The following is an 18,320-nucleotide window of genomic DNA, read 5'->3' as shown; positions in this document are numbered from 1 at the left end:
TTCTTCTTCTCTTCTTCTTCTTCTTCTTCTTCTTCTTCGCGTCGGGCATAATTCCCGCGTAATTCACTCACAGCCGCGCAGGGAATATTTACAAATGGGATTTAAATCCGGTAGACGACCGCGGGTTGGTCGCGGAATATCGTTTGCCGGCACCTAGCGGAGGCGACAGCGCTGGCGGAGGCGGATGGATGGGGCGCTTAAAGTGTAAATAGAAGGCGACTCGCGCGCACCAGACAAAGCGTCCCTCGTTCCACGAACATTCCTCTCTTCCTCCTTTCTCTTCTCCCCCACCCTCATTCTTGCATCTCGTCGTCTTATCCGCCTTCTCCTTCGTGGCCATAAAAGGGAAGGACACGGCCCTTCCATGGTTACTACGAGTCCGGGAGTCCAATCGAGGAGTCGGCGGAAGTGGAATCCTGAAATATTAATGTGACACCAACCTTCGTCGTACGAAGGCGATCCTTCTCTCTGCAAGGTTTCTTCCTAGTTCTTGGTTGTCCGTTTTCTTCCTCTTTCTCGAGATCGTCCGACATTTGACTTTCCTCCCTTTCCTCCCTCACGTCCGTTTCTCAGCGTCGTCTTGTTGAATCATACACCAACGCCGTGTCGACACGTCGACCAAGAAGAGCTCGAGGAAAAAACAGAAAAAATAAAAATTTTTCTCTTTTTTTTTTAACACATATTCATCGATTCTCGACTCAATTACAGATAATTTATGATCCTGCTTTTATGCGATATTAAAATTGCAATGGCAACCTACATCACTTACAAGCCGCTTCGCTTATTCAAATAACACGATCGTCGTATATCATGATTTATCGCAAAATCCCGTCGAAAGCTCTCATTAATGTATGGTTTATGAATCATTAATCTAAATATTTCGCGTTTTGTAGCCAGAAATCGATTTTATATGATCGTTACACACGCATACGTTGCTGCGTTTGTTTTCAATAATTGCTAATGTGTCGATGTTGCATGTTTTCAGGAGGGCGAGAGGGGGTACTTGGAGGGACTCGCCTCGCGGTATGCAGACCTCTTCAGAACGCATTACGGGGACGTCCTGGAGCCGCTCGAGGAGCTGCGCCGACGAGAAACGAACGCTTCCAGAATGCCGAATACTCAGCTCACGACCAGTCATTCGCAGCCCATTTACGTGCCCGGAAAATACTCGGTGAGCGGATTTCTTTCCTTCTCATATGTGTTGGCTTTTACTCACCTCGCCCTCGTCAGTTACACACATTCGCCCCCTCTTTCCGTCAAACTCTCTCTTTTTATTGCTTCCGCGGACCAGCTTAATGCGGTTATAGGCTGACATATATAGTAGCTTGTCTATCTCTTCGCGATTCCTTCTTATTGCTCCGCACACTCCCCTGACACTTGGCCAAATTGCCTTCGAAGGAACAGAAAGCTCGCGAGAGAAGAACACGTCCGGTTGATTCGATACAAGCATTTGTCTCTTTTCTTATGGGCAGACAATTTCGTTACGGCAGGAAAATTGTCAGACGCAAACGAAATCTCGTATACCGCGCGACCGACGAACGATTCCGAATTGTTAGAGCATCGAATTTTTCCGATGATCGTCGCGATCAAATATACAAGTCGTGTATGTTATATAATAATTGATGCAAGTTAATTGCAATTGCGTATAAATAAAAGAGAGTAATTAGTTCAAATATTGCGATAATGAGTTTCCACTCCTTTTAATAACATATATACATATTCAAAAAGTGTGCGCGCAACAAAAGAGAGATTTTGACGAAGAACGCTTTACAAAAGTTAAAAACACCTTGCATTTGCGGATTCGTGGCTCCGCAAGTTACTTCCCAAAGTGCTTTAAGGCGATTAACCATGTAGACCCTATCGATCCCAGCTTAAATCGGTTATTGTTCGTTACCCGGACTTTCCCCGTGGCTAATTGAGTTTTCAAGCGCGAAGCAATCGATTGACGATTAAGGCCAAGCTCCTTCCAAGATCGATGATGTGTCGATTTGGAAAATTAATAAAGGTCACTCGTTCCGGTCGGCGTATCACGCTTTGATTAAACGCGAAAACGATTGCTCAATTTCTTTTTCCGTTTTAATTCAATCGACTGAGTGACGTTTAATTCTTTCTCTGGCTATATACGCGCGTATTATTAAGAATTTGCGCGCTCTAAAATATCACGTAAGAGACGCGTAAATTCAAATGTAAAATTAAACAATAATTTCTCACATAATAGTGATAAAACAATTTAGTTCCTAGTTTGAGAATAAATGGTTGTAATTTTTATACGTATAGAGAACATATTTTTGCTGTAACAATTTTTATATATCGTTTATCTGCGCGTATTCCGTCATTAAGTAAGAACATCTTGACAATTACACAAGTTTGCTTGTATTCGTTGTTATTGTCCAAGGACAGGAGATTGGACTTTATTATTTTTTTTTCCTTTTTTTTTTGATGTTTTTTTCCCAAATTTCATGATACAACAACGAGTTCATGTAACGAGTTCTTAATACGACCCCCGAGGCTCCTCCTACCCGCGTCGTAAATGGGGTAGTGCTTCGCAAGCAAAATCCCGGTAGTCTGTATAGGGTGAAGCAGTTAGGGTGTAGAGGAAAAGAGCGAACGCTTCTCCATTTTTGTGCAGCCCTCGAGCTGCCTCAGCGACAAGGAGGAGGACGAAATCTATGGCTTCGGATACGGGGTCTTCAGCAGGCAGATGTTCCAGCGACAGCAGAAACTCGCGCTCGCCACACAAAACACGACCACCTCCGTGACACCGGGTGGACCGCAAGCGCCTTACCAAAGGTAAGAAGTGATACACTTCGACATATACCGTGGCCGCACGTCCGCAAATATGGTTCGATTCAAGTAAGGCAGTAACAGGATTCTTATTAACATCGCTTGGAGAAACTGTTTATCAAATAAAGTAACATGTTACGATCTCTGTATGTAAAGAAAGAACATTGTATTTTTACGCACAAAATATATTGTAAAAATAATAAATAATATAAATATTGCATAATAAAAAAAAACTACATATAACGGAAAAATTGATTAGATTTTAATCGTCTTACGTTTTAAATTTTAACATTTTGATATTTTATTTATTTATTATTAGTTTTATTTTGTGGTTTTGTAAATTTATCCGTTACAGAGATAATATAAAATGTAATAACAATGAATATTGCTGCCTCACTTGAACTGAAATATCTTACAAGAAAATATAGAATCGTAATTATTCGCTCCGCTCGCGTCGTTTTCGAGTCTGTAAAAAGAGAGCAATTTTCAGAATTAAACAATTCAGGTTTCAGATTAAACCTTCTGAATGAGCAGATAACACGTGCGGTAATATTGAAATATTAATGCTAATGGGATTTATTCAGTTAACCCGATATTTTGGGTACGCCGATTAATTAATCTCTCCCTTGGAAATGAATGCGTTCTGATTATCGTAAATGTGTAAATGCCCGACGCCGAGTTTTCCTGTGTGTTTGTGAAGTGAACGCATATGTGTTTTTGTTGGCGCGTTTAATATTCGCGATTTGTACGAAGAAATATGTCGTTGTGAAACGCGAACGGACGCGAATATCGCTGAAACGACTCTCGCAAAATTGAAATTATCATCATTCGCTGCCGTATCTTTTTTCCACCATTTAATTTTGCATTTTTCATTGTATTGTTGAAATTTTTTTGCTCTACTATTTTTTCAAAACCTTTATACACGAAAAAAGCAATTTTGCACCAAATGTCTATAAAATAAAAAATCTTTAGTTTCAACCATCGGACATTTTCGGTGTGTTTCATGGCTTTTCGATCTTTATGCATCTCCGCATTGCACGCTATACACTCGGCTTTCCGTTCGTATACAACACGCCACGCGCGCGCCATTCGCTGCCGCCTTAGTCGTGGCAGTCTGTTTATTATCCGTAATTGCCCATTGCTAACTGTTCTAACTGATCCGAAATACCATCTGCGTGCAGTCTTGTGCCGGCTGCTTGATATTTAATGGCTAATTAACCGGCGAACCGAGCCAGTGAGCGCGCCTGGCTCCGGCATTTCTCGTGTACTCGTCTCGACGGTGCGTCGCGCGCGCGTTGCGTCGTTATGGCGCGAGGAGGCGAAACCGTAAGACGACGCGAGGAACGAGAGAAAGAGAGAGAAAGGCATATCGCATTATTAAATTCCATTATCGCGCCGTGGCCATCGACTGTTTTCGTGCACGCGCGAGTAACTGCGGTGCTGAATCCATGAAACTGCTTTCCTCCTCTCTTTCTTTCTCTTTCTCTCTCTCTCTCTCTCTCTCTCTCTCTCTCTCTCTCTCTCTCCTTCTCTTATTCTGTTCTCTTGTTGCCGCGATAAGCATGCTCGTTTTTCCGAATGAATACGCTTTCACGTTCTCGGTTTTACCTCTTTGCGCGCTCCGTAATGATATAAAGTCTTGTATACCAAATTTGAGCACTCTCGAGAAAACTGAGTTCCGCGGAATTAAAATGATAACGATAACGACGCTCGAAACACACGCGAGTCATACACGGACATACATTTCGTCCGCGCAGCAAAATTATTGCTCGCTCTCGCAGCAATACTAAATTTGCGGCGACTGTAAAATTAATTGTTCGGAAATAACGATCGATTGGACGATGTTTTTTGTGGATTTAATTGGCGTTTCGCAACGATAAATAGCGAGAATTCGAAAATAATGTTCTTCAAGTAGATTCTTTTTATTGATCTCTTAAATAAAGAGGATTAGTTATAGAGATGAATGCAAACTTACGTATGTGTGTGTGTATGTAAGATTTATTATAGAAAATAAAACTTGTTTTTGCGAAAAAAAGGGAATTACAGTAACTATCAATACTCGAGTAGTAAAAACTGTCTAGACAGTCAAAGAATACTCGAGGTATAATTACGTATGATCACATCAATTTATTTTTCTTGACATTCGTAAACCGATCGGATCTCAGGAGTGTAGGTATAACAAATAATCGCGCAACGGCAATGATCGGCGAGAGAGAGAGAAAGAGAGAAAGAGAGAGATAGAGAAAGAAAGAGAAAGGATTAACATCCGCTGCACGGATCCAATATTATATCTTTATTGCGCATCGCGCGAGCAAACTTATTTGCTTGCAGAAATTTCTGCGTCCCGAAGGACATTAGGCGGGGATTTTTAATGGGCTCATAAATTTCATCGAAACGTTCGCCCGGCAAGTTTAGCGCAACGCAGTCCGAGCAAGCGCGCACAGAGTTCTCCGTTGCCCACATACGCCAAAATAATTACCGACTTCATGGTAATTTATCGCGGTTGCGCTATAAAGCATGCGCGCGCTGCGTTATATAGGTATACCCGTTACAAGACGGACCGCGAAAAACATTGCGAAACAACGACTAGACACATATGCACGTTTCGTCTTTCATGTTCAGTCGAGCACTCGCAATAGAGCGTAACGATTTCTAATAGATTCATCGCGATTTCGCGGAGCCTCCGATGACGATCTCCTCGCCGAAGTGCCAAGCTGTTGTATTTTACATATTTCTCTTTCATCAATTGAGATAAGAATCGATTTACAAGTAGATTTATTAGCATCTCTGACGTTTTGCGTTAAGGGAATCAAAAATAGTTTTGCGCTCAAAGAGAGAGATAATAAATTTCAAGTGTCTAACACTGAGTGGGGATATTGAAGAAGCGTGTATCGCCTGTATATACGCATGATATTGAAAATGTGCGTGATATTGAAAATATAAAAGATAGATGGAGTACCCAAAGTATTCGCGAAGTTTATGATATTTAAAAAAAAAGAAAAAAAATGACAGTTACGTGACCGACTAGTGAGTCAGCTTTTTGCTTCAGTGTTGCAGCAATAAATCTTTCCCCGAGATAGTGACGATCCAAAAGAGATCCCGGGACGTTGTATTTCGCGCGCGGCCCTGCATTCGCGACTGCTTTTATATCCGTCTCGCGAGAGAAAATCCATCGCAGAACGCGCGCGTCGAAGCGCGGGTTAGACGATGATCGCGGAATTCATTAGCGAGGCGGAGATGGATATCGCGTCCGATTGACGAATGGATCGCGTGCATTAATTATACGCGGTTGCGCACATCGGCCGACGAACGCGCCCCGGCCGTTTGTCACACGGTCGATGATGCGTTTAACGATTACCCGGCGATGATGCAACCGACCGAGAGTCTCCGTCACGTCGTCTTTCTGCCGAAGGTATTTTGTGCGCGCGCGCGAACGAACGCAACGTCAATTACCATAATGCAGTGAACCGTCCGGTTTTTTGGACGCGCGAGTTTTATTTCATTCCTCACGCGGAGGTTCATTCACGGCGATTTGTATGCATAAACCACGCGGCTCTTGAGACAGACGTTTTAATTGTTTTGCACTCGACGTCGTTTCGCGTACATTCTTCTCTCACGTCGTTCTCGACGTATATTACTGAATGTATATTATTTATACGTTTAAAATCTTTCGATTTTGAAATTTAGTTCTGAATGACTTTATAAAGTATACGAATTAAGATGTGTCCGGTGTTTGACGATAGCACTCGAAATAATTGATAAGAGAATTAATAGGCCGACCGGTTTAAACCGACGCGAAACGTTCGTTCGCGCGATAAACAATCGCGGAGACCGTGGTCATAAATTAATAAACGGACAATAACGCGACGAAGTAAAGCCTGACTGACGTGCTGACAGCCACGGCCGATGGTCGGTTTTGTCGTGTTGACGGCAGGTAATCCTATCGACTTGTCGGCATTCGCGTCGTATCGCCACGCGCGCGCGCTCGATTATTTGTCCCTCCTGCGAAACTCACGATCTTTCCCTCGCCTCTCTCTCGCCCCGTTATTCCGCGCATATGTATAATCGCAGTTTAGTCCCTTCCATATTTCGGCGCTCGCATCTCTCCGCCTACAATTGCGCGCCACGCTTTCCGATCGATCCGTCCCGCAGGGCAAAACAGATTTTTCGATCACACATTCCCGGACACACGAAGCTGTCGGATCGCGTCACGCGTTTCTCGTATGTACGTATGTACATCGTGATATTCCTCGCGCAGATGTGTTTACACATTGCACCAAACGCAGAACAATTTTAAAATATACGGGAGATTTGAAATCTACGCTTACTCGGAGATTATACCGACGAAATATTACGTTTTCATTGCGATTGATAATATAAAAAATTTGCGGGGAGTATATTAGTAAAACCAAAAAAAAAAAAAAAAATCACACTGTATCTTTAATAATTTTTTTGTTAGAAATATATATACGATCGTGGAACATGATTATTTAGCAATAATAATTAATCTCGTGATATTATTGATATGTTAATTGATTACTAATAACAGTAATCGATTATAATCAACAATAATAATAATAGATTAAAATTAATTGATTAATAAAACTTGATTAATATTATTGATTATTTTAAGAGGTTTCGCAGCGACATTTTACGAAATGCGCGATTATTTGTATCAAAAGCACAAAAAGTAGCAAACTTTGTTGAAATTTAAACGAGAGAACATGCACTTATATGAATAACGGCGGAAACTGCTATTCTCTCGTGAATTCATTCATTATTACAAATGTATCGCGCGTGATTATGTTGGAATCACGTTAATGCAGCAAACCGGATACGTGCCGTTTCTATGTCCTCCTCGCCACCTGCGCGCTGCGTATTCAGCAACAACCGCAAACGTGTCTTTATTCGCTAAAAAAAAACACCATTACCTCTTGTCGCAATTCGGTCAGTTGTCATTAGTAGTTGCGTTCTATAGTCTCGGAGAGATTCAGGGTTATTTTTTTATCGTTTAATTATATATGTTAAACAATATGAAATTGTTACAAAAAGTAGAAAACTTATGCTGTACGTTGATAATGATACTTGAGTTTGCAAAATAAATACGTACTCTCTACATAAGAATACATAAATTTCGTACATAATATAATATATATGTACAAAAATATGTAATAAAAGCACGTAGTGCAACTAACTCGGTAACAACTGTGACACTGATGTAATAACATTATTATTATAACAGTCGCTATCGACGATCAAGTCGAATTGATTTTCAAAGTACATAATAGCTATCTAGTACGTATGCATAAAAAAATGAATGCATTTTATCAGATGAAGGCCAACATGAGCATAATTGACATTACATATACATGCATTACTTAGTACTTATAATCAAAGTTTACAATTACTACAATTGAGTCGTATAAATATACATACAAAATGGCTATGTATAAATCTTGTGCTACATTATTATGATTGTAATATAACATATTATATAATATATATATATATATACATTATGGTTGTAATATGATACATTATACAAGGTGTCTGAAAATTGTGACACAGCCGAAGTGTGAAGATAGATTGTCAATGTGAACAAAAAAGTCATTTTGTAAAATTTGCTACAACTAGTTATTGAATGAGATTAATACATATAATCTACTGAGCGTGTAAAAAAATGATCCGGTTTCTGTAAATGTAAAATGATTTTCATAAAAAATCAGTTGATCGCAGAAGCTGTGTCACACGCCGTACGCCCGTTTGCTCCGTCTCTTGCTGTTAGGAGATTGCATAAAGCAAACCATTTGTCTTTACAACTGAAAATCGTACACGCCTACAGAGTCCGGACCATCGCTTCCTACGCGCTCATTGAGTCACATGTATTAATTAATCACTCAATAATTATTGCAAATTTTGCAAAATGATGACTTTTCTACTGAGATTGACTCAATCTATCTTCATACGTCAACTGTGTCAAAATTTTTCATACACCTTATACATATACATATTATATATACATATAACATATGCATATACACACATATATATATATGTTACATATACATATATATATATATGTATATGTACATACATATATATACATATACATACATGTATATGTATGTATATGTATGTAAGACGCAATCCATTTGCAATATTTAAACCTTTCAAAAGTTACATTCGGGATCGGTTTTTAATTGTCATATAAGCTACAGAAAATAATTTTAAAAATAATTACATTTTGTTATGCTACTTTATTTATTTAGTCACAATAATGCAATCTTTCTATTACCATATAGTGTACGTTATTAATACATAAGACATTGTGTTTAATTCATTTTTACAGGTTAGATTAGTACAACAGTTAGTATTTGTACTAAAAAACTATTTGCACTAAATGCGTAATGCACTATTATTAAAATAGTTGCATTAATACTCTTCTTAATGCAAATTACAACTTCATGTGTATTTATGGTTATGTCACAAATTTGCAGTTCCTGATATTATAAACATGGTGTCCGGTAATTGCCGAAACACCGCTCGTAGACAGTTAGAAAAAGTTATTATAAGTCGAAAAGTTCTATATCACTTTGCAAAATTTGCAATAATTAACAAGATGTTAATTAAAAAAGATCCACGAATGAGCGTGCACCCACGTGCGTAATGACAGCTCAATGTTGCGCGCGCTCAAGCTGCAACGGAATAGGAGGAGCTAATATAACAGCATGTGATATACATAAAAATCAATAATTAACGAAAACTAAATGCGGAAGCATATGAATCTCGTATTTTTTCATCAAAATAAGTTTAATGTCAAGATGTGTCAAAATTGAGTTTTTTTTTTTAAATTGAGTTACTTATTTACGAAAGATAAAAAAGACCATAGAAAAAGAACAAAATTAGAAGTTATATTTTATTGCAAATATTACTGCACTGATGATTTATATTTTTTTAATTAAATAAAATAAAAGTTATAGAATTTATAAATATCTTTGTATAAAATAGAGATACCTCTTTGTATAAAATAAGATAGAAACAATTAAGAAACCCATTGTTGCAATAATTATCAGTGCATTTTTATAATATATGCAACGGTAAGTAATTTCTAATTTTTTCTCTAATTGTAAGATTCCTTTCATAAGTAAAATAAATAAATGAATAATATAATAATCAGTATATTAACATCTCGATATTACAAATATATGATTAAAGACAAATGACAAGATGTCAATAATGATTATGTATTTATTTATTTATTTATTTATTATTTATTTATTTATGAGTGGAATTTTATAAATAATACAAAAAACTGTAATTTTTTCTATTACAATAATTAGATTTTTTTGTATGTAAACTTTAAAATATAAGAAAAATAAAAAAATAAAAATCATCAGTGCAGTAATATTTGCAATGAAATGTAACTTCTAATTTTGTTTGTTTTCTATCTATTTCTTTTGGTCTTTTTTATCTTTCCGTAAATAACTAAGTAATAACTCAAATTTTTTAAAAAACTCATTTTTAACACATCTTAACATTAGACGTATTTATTTTAATGAAAAAAATACGACGTTCATGGTTTCGCGGTTAGTTATCGTTAGTTATTGATTTTTACGTATATCATATGCCGTTATATTAGCTCCTCCTATTTCGTTGCTACGGTATGAGTGCGCGCAACATTGAGCTGTCATTACGCACGTGAGTGCACGCTTATTTGCGGGTCTTTATTAATTAACATTTTGTTAATTATTAAATTTTGCAAAGTGGTATAGAACTTTTCGACTCAGAATAACCTCTTCTATCTGTCTACAAGCAGTGTTCCGGTAATTAACGGACTGTATATATTATACACGTTTTCAATATAAATTGTTTATAAAACATCGAAAAATTTCAGTTGTTTGATATTTAGTCTAGTGTATAGTGACAACAACGCTGGAGTTTTCTCAGATTATTTAGTGCTGTATAATGTATGTTTTCCACATCTTTTCTAAGACTGTTTACTATAATTGTACGGTTGTCATCAAACAACAGCATAAATTCTTCTAAAAGTTGTTTGCAGTTTGCCATTGGCAAAACGTGTCGCAAGTACTGTTCTATATATTGTACAATTGTAATCATAGCCGGTGATATGTTTTCTTCATTTTCTAAACACAAACTTTTTTAATTACTAGAAAAAAAATCATACTATCGATGCCAATAAAATATTGATTACCCGTAATGTGATATCGAAATAAACCTAACGTTATCTCATATTGAGGTAGATGTTCTAATATGTAGCAATCTATTGTGTCTAATATGTTGCTTATGGTGTTTATGTGTATTGTGGTAGTAACTGAAAAACTTGAGGACAGGTCCATAGCTTTAACGAATGTGGGAACGACGAGTTCCATAGTCGAATCTATATTTAAGTTGTTTCTATTTCCATTAACTCTATATAAAAATAAAACCACGTTTAATTATAAAAATAATATACGTAAGAATAGATGCGTCTGATAAAAAAAAAAACATTTATACTTGTACTCCTCTTCTATCGAGTTCTTCAATTTCATGTATATCAAATTTTGCACGAACATTATTCCATACAGTATAGATAAATACTGTATGTCATTCTCGAAATCAGGTACACGTATGAATGATTTTGAGTGTCTAATTATTGTCATTATCGATATCCACTTTTCCAATACAGTCCAGACAATTTTACTTTCAAAATTACAATCACCGCAAATGTCGATTTGTATAAATGACTGAATTCTTGTCAATACATCAATTAACTCATTCACGTTAAAAAGTCGTTTCAAGAAACTTGTACCGTCTGCTAACTTTACATCAAATAATGTATGAAGCATTACTATTCCATCTAGCATTACTTTCACTACAAAATTTATTAATTACTTGCACGTATAATCAAAAATTGATACTAAATTGTTTATAATTCTAAATTAAATACTACGTTTAATTAGTACCTGTTTTGGTTTTCTTTAAAATGGCAATTATATTAGGTGCAAAAAAATAAGAAGAATTTGTTAAGTACAGTGTCCAGTTTGATTTAGAATTTGATTGGATGTCGCACGTTATTAACTGAAGAAGCTTGAAGAGTGTTATTTGTAATTGGATATTGTTGTCGCATGTACTAAAGAAACGGAGAATTATTCGAACAAAGTCTGAATCTTTGCCTATCATGTCGATGGCTTCGTCAAGATGGCAGATACTTGCAATAATATTCAATATTTTGTCCTACAAATATGCTTTCTGTTAGGCTTTTAAATTGACATCAGATGTGTTATAAGTGATAAAAACCTAATAATGTGCGCACAAATATTTGTGTTGCATCTTTATATGATATAGTACCTTGGCGTAATCTAACGATTGATTAGTCAATATAACTTTTGCGTTTGGTATAAAATTTTGTACAAGATATAGTTTTGCATCCAAATAACCGCTTAACTCCGTTAATTTGTGTAATTGTAATAATTTCATTTTTGTCATTCGAGGTGTGAACATCAAGTAATTTTGTGCCTGAAAGAAGTTAATCATCAATTATAATAAATGTATTGTGGTTATAGAATTCTCCTTTTTTATTTCTTCTGTAACATCACATATGTAATATGTGTAATATATAATTCGCATTTATGCATGAAATATTATTTTCTTATAATAGTCTTTCATTATGTAAAAAATTAATTTAGGATATAAACACTGTATTTTGTGTGTTGTTGTTTATATCTATATAGCTACAGCAAATCTTATATAATTTAATACATAATAGATATCAAATAATAGAATTGCGCATTGTACATTCTATTTTTAACTGTACTACTGTAAGTAGTTTATATCCTAAATTTATTTTGTACATAAGTACAAATAAAATGTAAGTAAATATGTATAGTTTTAATTCGGGCGATTATAAAAGTAAGATGATAAAAGTACATGTATATTTACGTATATGGTATAAAAAGAAAGAGAAAGAGAAAGGAGAGAGAGAGAGAGAGAGAGAGAGAGAGAGAGAGAGAGAGAGAGAGAGAGAGAAAGAGACAGAGAGAGAAAGAAAGAGAGCGAGAAGAGAGGCCGGAATACTTGCAATATTGTTGATATTATCTTATTATTAACAACTATAGAAAATATGTTATCTAACACACATACGATTTTGCAAAAAAATTAACATATATAATATCTGGGTTTCATTGTAACTACCTCTCTGATATTTGGATATAATTTTTCCATGCTGTGATTTCCGCTGTTGTTTGTATAATCGATGTGGTGCCGATACGTTTTTAACGAGAAAATTACACATATAAATTATCTTTGTGTAGACTTTATCGTGATATCAATACTTTCGAATGAGAATCACATAATTTTTACACACATTAATTTTTATCACACATTAATTTTTCTATACTTCTTTTAATTGATGAAAAAACAGTTACTTTTCGAAAAGAATAAATTTCTTTATGTATGAGTGGAATTTTAAAGCATAGCATGTAAAATTATACTGCTGTATATATATAATTAAAATACTGTATGTACTGTACTATACGGTATCATTACATAGAAGAAATCACAGAAATCACATGTCTTGTTTTTTCGGAAGCATATATAACCTGATCTATGTTTTTCTCGCGGAATATAGGTACCGAGACTGACTGTTCTAAGGAGACAGTACTGACATTTAAACGTGTCGATAATAAATATTGCTTTTCAAAGTGCTTTTCAAAGAAATCTGTTAAAAGTACAAACAAACTTGACATTGTCATGTTGTGTGATTTAAACGCGATCCATTTGCAACATCTAAACTTTCCAAAAATTACAAATTTGGAATCGGTGTATAATGTAAAACATTGTCATATACCTACAGAAAGTATAGTTTTAGAAATAATTGCACTCTGTTATGCTACTATATTTATTTCAGTAAAAATTTTACCACAATAATGCAAGCTGTTTATTGTCAGTTTACATATTAGGTACATGAAATATTGTATTTACTCTATCTTTAGAGTTAGTATATGTAACATGTATTCAACTTAATACTACTGTAAAACGTTAAGAATATTACACAATATAAGTAGTTAATACATCATGTATATACAGCAACGTTTAATTTTTCTGAGTTTTTCTACTGTTATACATGGTACATCTTTTATATCTTTTAAAAGAAAGTTTAGTATAAAATGACGTTCGACTAAAGTAAGCTGCAATAATTCTTCTAAAAGTTGTCTGCATTTTGTCATTGGCATAAAGTGTTGCACAAAAAGTGCTATATATTGCGAAGTTCTAATTATAATTGGTTGTATATTGTGCATAACTTCTAAACATAAAATGTTTTACTTATTAAAAAAAACATATTACTCAATATGATTGCAATGCCATTAAAATGCTAATTACCTGTGAGTGTAATGTAATATCGAAATAAATCCTTTTTCGACTCATATTGAGGAAGATATGCGATTGTGTACATATCTGATACGTCTGTTATGTTATTTATAGCTTTTATATATCCTGTTAAAGTGACTGAAAAACTTAAGAATAGATCTATAGCTTTAAAAAATGTTGGGACAAAAAGTTCCACAGTCGATTCTATTTTGGAGTGATACTTTTTTCCTTCTTCTAATCTATAGAAAAATAGAAGTATATTGAAATTATGCAAATGTGTAATATAAGAAATGTATGTAAAAATAAATGTGTGACAGAAAAGAATTCGTACTTGTGCACCAAATTACGAAATATAGCGTATATTGTGTTTTGGATATACAGTATCTCATGCAGCATGTATAAACATTGTATGTCATTCTCGAACTCACGAGATACACGTATGAATGGTTTTGAGTACACAAATGGTTTTGAATATCGAATTATTATCATTATCGACATCCATTTTTCTAGTATAGCCCAGAAAACTTTACTTTTATTATTATAGCAAATGTTGTTTTGTATATATGACTGAACTCTTGTCAATACATCAATTAACTCATTCACATTGAAAAGTTGTTCCAAGAAACTTGTACCATCTGTCAACTTTACATCAAATAATGTATGAAGCAATGCTATTCCGTCTAGCATTACTTTCACTACAAAATGTTTATTAATTACTTGCACGTATAATCAAAAATTGACATTAAATTGTTTATGATTCTAAATTAAATACTACGTTTAATTAGTACCTGTTTTGGTTTTCTTTAGAATGGCAATTATATTAGGTGCGAAAAAATAAGAAGAATTTGTCAAGTACAGTGTCCAGTTTGATTTAGGATTTGATTGGATCTCGCACGCTATTAACTGAAGAAGCTTGAAGAGTGTTATTTGTAACCGGATATTGTTATTGCATGTACCAAAAAAACGAAGAATTATTCGAACAAGTTCTGAATCTTTGCCTATCATCTCGATGGCTTCGTCAATATGGCAAATACTTGCAATAATATTTAATATTTTATCCTACAAATATGCTCTCTGTTAGTCTTTCAAATTGACATCAAAATGCGCAATGTCAAAAAAATTAAGTAGTGATACAAAATCTATTAGCGCGCGCATAAGTATTTTGTGAAATATTTATATTACATATTATACATATACTACCTTGGCATAATCCGACGATTGATTAGCCATTATTACTTTTGCTTGTGGTATGAAGTGTTTTACGAGATATAGTTTTACATCCAAGTGATCGCTTACTTCTGTTAATTTGCGTAATTGTAATAATTTTATTTTCGTTATTTTAGGCGTAAACATCAAACATTCTTTTGCCTGAAAGAATATAATTATCGAATATATATAGTTAGTGCTCATTGTGTTGGCTTTTCTTCCTTCTTATTTTTTTTATTATAACATCACATAAATACATCACGTACACAATATAAGTAAATATGCATTTATGCATGAAATATTACCTCATCATGGTTTTCTTTAACAAATGGTTTTACCATTATGTGGTAAAAACATTTAGAACACTGTATTTTGTGTGTGTGTAACTACAAAATTCTTACACGATTTAGTATGTAATAACTAGGAATCAAATACTATATTTTTACTTACTATTTGCAATTGTGTAACCGCACTTTATAGTTTTTAGTTAATTTTTGGATAATTACAAAAGTAAGATGACAAATATATATATGTGCTAAAAGGGAAAGAAGGTAAGAAAAAAAGGAAAGAAGAGAAGAAAATGCTTGCAATTTTGTCTTAATAATTACACAAAGAATGTCTTATTATCTGGCACAGATGTAATTTTGCAAAATATGACACATGTACAAGATCTAGTTCTTACTATGGTTACTGTTCTGGTGTTTGAATATTCCATGCCATCAGGTCCGCAATTGTTTGTGTGATTGATAGACATCGTTGTACCGATATTTTTGAATGAGAATCATCAATCAGATAAGTATTCTTTTCCTTTTATTTGCTCAAAATTACAGCTATTTATCGGAAAGAATAAGTTTTTTTACTGTGTGAGTGGAATTGTGGAGCGTAGCATCCATTATTGCGGTAACTAAAATACTGCGGTATTATTATATGTAAAACACACCGAAATCACACATCTTGTGTTTCTTCGGGAGCACGTATAACCTATGTTTTTCTCGTGCAAAAATGTATATACTTACGTATCGATACTGACTTCTCGAAAAAGATAATACTGTTGTGACATCAAACGTCGTTATAGTAAATTTCCAGTAATTTCATCACAATTTTGATTTTTCTGTTATATGTGGACCAGTAGTTCTTCTTGCTACTGATGATTTCTTGTTTTTCTTAATTCTTGAGTGATTGCGCAACTCGTAGAATGCGTGTTTATCTCCACTTCAAGACTGCGTTCGGAGAGCACGCTATCCGCGCTATTGTATCACTCTATCTTTATCGCTCATTAGATGTAAAACAAAGATAGAATGCACACAATAGCGCTGATAGCGCTACTCGTGCTCTTCGAACGCAGCCTAAAAGTCGAAGAGAAAGAAAAACACATATCTTTTGTCTCTTGCTACCAGTCGGTCGCTACCTGGAAAGAGAAGAAAATAATTTCGTACTATCTAGGAAGTATCGATTTCATGTGTTCGAAATTATTAGAATTCTATTAAATCGTTGTTTTTTAAGTACATTTGTTAAAATTACAAATCAATTTGACATTTGTCATTTTATGTGATTTAGACTGCGTTTTGTTGCTTACTGCCAGTACTGAAAATCTATAGCACATCTGAAGTATAGATTTGCTGATAGTGAATATCGAAACGCAGCCTAAGACACGATCCACTTGCAACATTTGAATCTTATGAAAATTTACAATCTTGGGATTACTGTTTTATTTTCATTTCCTATGCAAGCTACGAAATACAGAAAATACATCAGAGATAATTGCACTCTCTTGTGCCATTATATTTATCGCAGTAAAACTTTTATTACTATAATGCAATAATGTTTTCATTATCATATATTGTTTTACACGAAGATAATATATATTATTTTTTGTTTACTCTTATCTGTGCATTTTTATATCGAGCATTTTATTTTTAATTTAGCAATTGTAGCGATCTTTTTAGACAATGCGCAGTATATACATAGTTTTCGCGTTTATACTATATCGTCAGTAGAATCTACCGCGAATTGGTTTATGAGAAGAGGACCACTCAAGGCAATCGATTCCGGACGACTGTAGAGTCGGCGTCGAGAGATGGTGAAGAGACCTATGTATCGCGCGCGCCGCTCTGAGATCGGGAGTGGTCCGACCGGAATTGCGACGCGGTTTACCCGGCGAGATGTTAGCTTTTCGTCAAAGGACCCCTATTAGTATGCGGTTAGTATTACGGCGCCGGTGTATCGGCGGAGGTAGGTACGTTGAGGCAATGACGCGCTATCTATTACCGATTCTCTGGCACGTGAATTGCCAGGCCGCGTCTCCTCTCTCTCTCTCTTCACGTTACCGCGTTCTCCGGAACCATTTTGCTATCTACACAGAGCGTCATTGAACACGGCATACTCGGGGACATTTCTCTCCTTGTCTTCCTGTGCGTCGGATCGCTTTGTAGGACGATAGAATCGAGAACGTCGGATCGACTATAAGGCGATTAGCTCGCGCGCATTCCCATCGTGATCTAACGTAAGAGATCGGGCTGCGCGTCTCTCTGCTCGGGAGGAATATTTAGAATGTTTCGAAGTACACATCGTCACGAGAACACGAAGGCTTCACGTGTTTTCCCGCAGCGGTATCGCAGTTTATGTACCTGTTCGCGTTTGCGCTGTCGCAAATGAAAAACTATATATGCGTTATTTGAATTTTGCGCAATTATCGCGCGCATTTTAGAAATTGCAGAGACAATGAGAGCAACAACTCTTAATTACCTTAGATAAGATCAAACAAAAATGTGCAATTTGTTTTTCTATTATTTATTTTTATTTGCAATAAAATAGGACGCGCGCTTATCAAATGCGCGGTAAATCAGTTAACGTGTTAACAAATAACGCTAAATGTATTCTGTTGTATTCTCCGCTCTTCTCTATTGCTATCTCTCTTTCTCTTCTCTCCACTTGTCCCTTTGTGTCCTTACACAGTTTCGACA

General features: G+C 35.3%; 1 protein-coding gene across 2 annotated transcripts in view; it reads left to right on the top strand.

Annotated features, from left to right (window-relative positions):
* The window catches only part of LOC109857801, a 285,853-nt gene that overhangs the window by 205,318 nt on the left and 62,215 nt on the right, over positions 1-18,320 (top strand). For both annotated transcript variants that reach the window (XM_020434502.1, XM_020434501.1), the window contains 2 exons: positions 986-1,171; positions 2,630-2,790. In XM_020434502.1, the coding sequence (XP_020290091.1) occupies positions 986-1,171; positions 2,630-2,790 (347 nt within the window). The remainder of the gene's footprint in view (positions 1-985; positions 1,172-2,629; positions 2,791-18,320) is intronic.

This window comes from Pseudomyrmex gracilis, unplaced genomic scaffold, assembly GCF_002006095.1.
Source record: "Pseudomyrmex gracilis isolate BER0280 unplaced genomic scaffold, ASM200609v1 scaffold_173, whole genome shotgun sequence".
NCBI classification, from domain to species: Eukaryota; Metazoa; Arthropoda; class Insecta; order Hymenoptera; family Formicidae; genus Pseudomyrmex; species Pseudomyrmex gracilis.
The sequence above is the reverse complement of the archived record's forward strand: the minus strand, read 5'-3'. Positions and strand labels throughout refer to the sequence as shown.